We start from the raw sequence: 6,611 nt of genomic DNA on the forward strand, positions 1-6,611 counted from the left end.
TTTTTTTACTCTACCCTCAATTAAAACAGAGTCTTTCTTAAACTTAAATTTAATATATCTTTTCCATGCAGCAATAGCCACGATCCAAATAAAGACATATAATCCATTTTTTCACCAAGATATATATGTACAAGATGATGGAATATAAAGAAAATGAAAAGCCAACTGTCAAAAAAAATGAGCAGTCAAGAATATTTAAATTCTTTTTACGTGGTTTGAAAATAAAAGATGAAAAAACTTATATAACAGCTCCACCACTACTTTCACTTCAACTTCTATATGCATTATGATCTCATAACTATTAGAAGCACTAGATAATGTAGAATTTTAAATTGTCGTTCAATCATAATTGTCATAAAAAAATTACATTTACAAATTATTGTATCAAAATTAAAGTAAAAAAATAAGGAGTAAGCATACATACAAAATTGATCAAACAGACAAAGGAGCCATTTGTTGATATGCAAACAGACCAAGACGGGGCAGTCCAGAGGAAAATTACTAAGTGCATGTTTGTTCTATGTTGGATAACTTTTTTGATCCGGGTTAAGGCACAAATTACAAATAGTAGCTTCTTTCTTCAACATGCAAATGAACCCGCTAAAAGCAAGGCACTGGTGGGAGTGTGGGCAGCTCTATTGCAGAAAGTAAATATGGGGTTATCTTTGACCCAACATTGCGTCAAGGAGCGCAGCTTCTTCCTCCTGCGTGTAAGACAACGCTAACCACGTAAATGAATAGAGTCAAACTAAACCGAAAGGAATATCACTTTGAAAGAATAAAATCACACACCACCAAGGCATTAAATTCAGTCTCCTCATCTATAGCGCTGGTGACAGCAGGATCTTCAAGCAGTTCCTGTTCACAAAAGTTGAGATTAGCAACTTCTTGTGATCTTGAAATAAGAAACTTTATTTCCCTTCCCCTATAATCGGGCACTAACATTGATAGATAATGTGAGTGTATTAAGCATCCCTGCATACAGGATACACCAGTGCAAAGCAAATAAGGACCGTCATACTAAAATGACAGTCTGAAGTTGTTAAGAAGTTTTAATTGTTTGCGAAAACCAAATTGCTAAATTAGCTGCGACACATGGGATCTGAGAAAGGAAATAGCGATCAAATTCTGTAGAGAGCGTCGAGTGCCGACTTACATCGTCAGCAATTTGCAAAATTCCATTCTGATCCTGCAGTGAAAGACTAAATTAATTACGTTTGGCTTTTGAATATTGGTTTCACATACTAATCAGATATACTGTGGGAACCAAGAGTACTTTGATACTAAGTTCACAGTGGTATTTTGAACAGTTTGAATTAGTTTGATCATAGAAAAAACGCCATTGGAAATGAAATGTGGCAACCGTTCAACAGAGGAAATAGTTGTTTTTAAGAAACTTGACAGGGAAGCTTACCTTCACGGCAACAAAAAGTAGTGGATCAGATGGTGTATATATCATGTAGTATGCTTCTTCCTGCAGCAAATTGATATAAATAAGCATGCTTGGTGTATATATCATGTTAGCTTTTTTATACCCCATACTTTCTACACACAAGGTCAGTGCTAGAGCCTAGAGGTCACTTTAGTAGAATATATAAAAGTACTTTAACCATAGATGTATGATAAATATAAAAGTTATAAACAATATAGATTAATAGCAGAAAGAAGCTAACGTGACTAGACAACACAACCATCCACTGGCTGAAAGATGATTTATAATTTCTACGATTGTCAAGTGCGAACTATGCTTAGCTTGAATTTGAGGGTACCGCAGAAATAGTTGGCAACAATATTATTAGGTGCGGCAGAGATACTAGGCAACAAGTTTACTCACCAACATTATCTTCAAGACAACAAGCAAATATAAATATTATTGATATTGGAAAGTGTCCCCTATTTGACGGCTATATGTTTGCTATTAAAAATTAGGAACTCATGTGAAAAATATCTTATTTATTTTCATCATTTTCCTGAAATTAAAGACAGTAATTCATATTAAACTCATTCAAGCTAGGAATTTCCTAAAGCAATTCAGAAATATTTTATTCCTATTCAATTATTACAATATTGGAAAGAAAACCATTTAAAATGAGATTGAAACCGTATCTCCTATTTGAGATTTAAAATTTTATTCCCACCATCTTATTTTATTTGTAACTTTAAAATAACTCTGCCTCAAATTATTTGTCACTTCCTAACATCAGGAAAGAAGAACTATTAATTACTTTTTTCTCAGTAATACTATCAAGAAATAAATATGATAATAGATGTATAGTTAGACTCCCTTCATTCCTATTCTTAAGACTACATTACCTAATTCATTAGTACTTAAGAAATAAGTTAGTTGACAGCAATAGATTTTCATAAATTTATATTTTTTCACAACTACACATATCATTAATATTCTTCTCCTTTCTACTCCATTCGTTCCACTCTATATGACAATTGAGGTTTTGACACATGTATTAAGGAATTCAATTAATAGTATGAATTTGATAGAAAACATATTTGTTTGTTCACATTTATTATTTTCAAGTGTAAGTTAGCAAGACTCTGATTAAAAAATGGAATATCTAATGTATACAAAATCATTCAGAAAGTAAGTCATTATTATGTGCGTCCTAGAGAAGAATAAAAGTCTCAACATATCAAATAGCTTAAAAATGTCAAAACATCCAAATTCCAGAAAAGCAAAAAATAACAGGGAAGCTTTGCTTCTGTTAAAGGTAAACATATTTGTGCAATTGAAGGTAAATAAAATTACCACGCTGAAGTTTACAATTTCTACACCTTCAGTTGGCAAGCTGTCTCCTTTATTATCTGAAAAATGGGAAACATCGTCCATTAATTTTAGACATGCAATTCAATTGTTTTGCAGCATATTATCACTTTCCATTTCCGAATTATCATAAGCTGATCTTCATTCCAGAATACTACAGTGAAGGTACAAAGTTGGGCAATAAATTGATAGTATCTGACCTGACTAGATATTACCCTTTTATTTAATCTATTTAATAAGATCAAACACCGAAATTGGGGGAAATGGAAAATGGAAGTGGTGTATGTAAAGCATGTTTCTTCTCCATATCAAAATCAGAAACACATTAGTAGACAAAGTGAAAGAATGAGTGTAGAAGACATGCCATAATTCTTATGAATAAAAAGGCATGTAAGAAATATATACTTTTTTTACCAAACAAAAATTCTTGACCCAACTTACACATGAAGATTGGATACGAGATAGAACAAGTTATCTTCAAAAGCTTAAAATTGTCAGTTTTGCAATGTATTACGAATTTAGTGTTGATAAAACTAGTCAGACCATTATGGAAGTAATGGGTAGATGAAATTAACAAAGTGCCAATATCTAAAAGTAATGCTTGTAAGAAAAATTATTATCTTAAGGAGTATCAACCAACCAAATGTCACAAAAATAGACAGGGAAACAGATTTGCAAAATAATAAATGATCAGCAACTCCATTTAATATTATGTTTGTATGCTAGCAAATTCATTTTTATATAAAGGGAAGATTAACTTCCCTGAAAACAATTAACCAAAAATTATGATGGGTTTATGAAAGGAATAGAACAAAGAGAAAGATGCTTTTAAACCAAAGAGAAATGTTCAAACACCAAGACCAAACTTCAACATGGACGTATTTTTCACCATAAATTCCAAAGTTTTAACACTATAGAACACATCCTGCTGAGGAGGATACATATAAAACCAGAGAGAGACTAAAGAGATCTTAGCAAGCCCGATTATGCACGACCCATGCATGAAAATGTGGGTATATGGTACCACACCTATTTATGCTGTGTGCTCTCTAACAGCTGCAGTAACTGCCCCCTATGTGTTATAGATGGCAGTGCTTATTATGTGCCTCCCCATGTGTGAATTCATCACTGTGATTAATGCATCTTATTCGTGTGTTAGAAAACTCTAAACCCCATTAGTTACGCCTGAGTCCCTTGGGTTTGTGAGCCTAAGTTCATGACCTCAAGGCACCATAGCATGATAGTTAACTTTCCTTCAACAATTCTTATGCTTTCGGCCATACACAAAAGATAGAGTCTAAACTTCATGATGTAATAGCACCCCATAAACTATGTAGAATCTTTGTAACATTAACAGCCATGTTGTGGGCCAGAATATTTTCTATGTTATCTAAATATAAGACATTACTACTGTAGTAAAAAAACAAAAAAAGAATTTCTTGCCTGTATGAAAGTCAAATATGTCCTCTTCCGAATAACAAAAACCACCACGGGCTGTATAACAGTATCTAATATGGACAGATAAAAAAATTTAGTGATCAAACACAATTTTATGACACTTTGAATCATAATAAAAGGCAGACATACCCACTATTAACCAGATACAACTGTATCTTGGCAAGTGCATAAGCAGCAGCGGGCAGAATAGATTCAAGCTCCTCATCACTGACCTAAAGCACAGATATAAAATTGGAATGAAACATTCAAATACAAACAAAACCTTACCTCACCAAGTAGGGTCAGTTACATGGATGGACCAAATAAAAGGACTCCGTGGTGTTTTCTCAAAAAAAGTTCAAAACACAATTAAATGAACTACCAATTTCATAAAGATTTGACAACGCTTTAAGTTAGACGTCAATTGCCGAATTCAGCCCTCCCCATTAATCTAGGCGTGAGACTATCTATAGTGTAATGATTGACGATAACAGAGGCTGAGCTAGGATTGAAGCTTCATCAAGAAATGAAAACAAAATAATTTTTCCCAAGATAATAAGCAATACGGTTTTGCTATTGAAGACGGGTGAACATTTTAGATTAGTTCAGGATTTGACAATGAGACCATACCAACGTCAAAATTAATTGTGAACTTCATTGTTAATTTTCTGAGAACAGGTCAAGAATATATAAACAAATTGAGACATGGAATGCAAAATTAAAACTTACATCCGACCATTCATCACTTGTGTTCTTCACTATCTGGACAGGCCTGCAGTTAAAATTCCACAATCTAATAGTCAATAAATAATTAAAAGACTGGTCACCAAAATTCCAGACTACCAGCATAGTGATTAAAGGGCAGGGATTCACTATTTAGAAACCTTTTACTTACATGTCAACAGGGCAGAGCAACAAACAGTCGTCTCCTTGAGAACTTGTGAATTCTCTCCTTATAACACACTCTAAGGGAAGATTATTAGCCGGATCAACCTGTTACCAAGTCATTCATAATTTGTCACACTCCTAAAATGTGGCAAATTAGGTTATTCCATATTCTTCTGAAAAATGTGAACATTTAACATGTCCCTAAGCTCACATTTCTTGTATTTTTGTTTGACATAATTATCGTTAGTTCTAATACCTTTTTAAAAAGTTTAACGATAATTAAATAATATTTCAACTATTGATTAATATTAATACATTATTAAAATCTTACCATTCCATGAAATTACAAGAATTAACCCTAACATTCCAATTTATAACAATGTCAACAGCCTTCCTATCAAATTTCAGCGACCAAAATTGCACAATGACAGTAAATAATTGACCATAACCACAACACAACACATATTTTGAATGCAAAACCACATGTGCTATACAAATTACATTTTAATTGAATCCCAAAAATAAAAAATAAAAAACTCACTAGAGTGGCTAGTCGGTCTAAGGAAGCGGTGAGAACTTTGCCGCGTTCGTCGACGACGAATCCCGCCGGTGGTTTGGGAAGTGACGTCGGAAGTGAAGGAAGCGGAGCAAGATTGTATACGGAGTTGGAATCAGTAGTTATAGCTTTGCTCTTACTATTCTTTTTCTTTTTGTTGTTGTTCTTTGAGTTTCTGTTGTTAGAAGAACGCTTCTTCGGTGGAACGGTGGAAGACTCCGAGGCTCTGCAGATAACAGGACGGAGCGTAAGGTTTGGAAGGGAAAACGAGGGGAAACGCGCTTTGTTGAGCTTCGATGGAAGAAGAAAAGGCAATTCGAGTCTCAGGGAGGAGGGAAGAGCGTTGAAGGTTGGTGTCGCCATTTTTTCTGTAAATATCTGCTAGCAAAGAAGCTGTTAGAAGGCAAAACGAGAGATAAAGGAAAAACGTAACAAAGAAAAGGATGAGTAAATTAATAATGTATAATCATAATAACTTGTATCTTATAATTAATACGGGATTTTCCTAACTTTAAAAATTTTAATTGTAAAGATTAAAATACGGACACACAAACACTGTCATTAATAAATATATATATATATATATATATAAATAAAGGATTCTCATTATAATATGTAGAATACAGTTCTCTCGTGTTGGTGTATTTGCAATTTTTTTTATTATTTATATATATCTATGTTTAATAATAAAACTAAAATAAACAATGTTACATACTTATATTAAAAGTATAAATTTATAATTATTTTAATAAATATATAAGAAGTAAACATACTCAACATATTAGTTATATATAACTAATATAATAAATTTATATATGTCATACAAAAGAGTAATTTACAATGTCATGGTTGTACGATAACAAATTTAATGAAACTAAATAAAGATATTTTTCATTTTTTCTATCATTCAAAAGTCTACATCTTTTAGTATTTGAAAATACTTATTTTTTT

At 32.6% G+C, this 6,611-nt stretch overlaps 1 protein-coding gene across 1 annotated transcript; it reads right to left on the minus strand.

The window, feature by feature from the left end:
• Positions 1-320: 320 nt before the first annotated feature.
• On the minus strand, positions 321-6,213 carry LOC137821315 (BTB/POZ domain protein TNFAIP protein). Its single transcript, XM_068625835.1, has 10 exons — positions 5,646-6,213; positions 5,112-5,209; positions 4,946-4,988; positions 4,367-4,449; positions 4,223-4,287; positions 2,765-2,820; positions 1,415-1,474; positions 1,157-1,189; positions 793-858; positions 321-704 (listed from the first exon to the last, which is right to left on the minus strand). The coding sequence occupies exons 1-10, from the start codon at positions 6,021-6,023 to the stop codon at positions 660-662; spliced, it is 927 nt and encodes a 308-aa protein (XP_068481936.1). The 5' UTR covers positions 6,024-6,213; the 3' UTR covers positions 321-659.
• Between the last annotated feature and the right edge of the window lie 398 nt (positions 6,214-6,611).

This window comes from Phaseolus vulgaris, chromosome 9 (assembly GCF_051622355.1).
Source record: "Phaseolus vulgaris cultivar YP4 chromosome 9, ASM5162235v1, whole genome shotgun sequence".
Classification (NCBI taxonomy): domain Eukaryota; kingdom Viridiplantae; phylum Streptophyta; class Magnoliopsida; order Fabales; family Fabaceae; genus Phaseolus; species Phaseolus vulgaris.

Excerpts from the sequence above, each read along its gene's own strand:
- LOC137821315 (XM_068625835.1), bottom strand. The coding sequence starts at position 6,023 with ATGGCGACACCAACCTTCAACGCTCTTCCCTCCTCCCTGAGACTCGAA. Across the intron at positions 4,989-5,111 it reads TTGCTCTGCCCTGTTGACAT|GCCTGTCCAGATAGTGAAGA; the intron begins GTAAGTAAAAGG and ends TTTTAACTGCAG. Across the intron at positions 1,475-2,764 it reads AAATTGTAAACTTCAGCGTG|GAAGAAGCATACTACATGAT; the intron begins GTAATTTTATTT and ends AATTTGCTGCAG.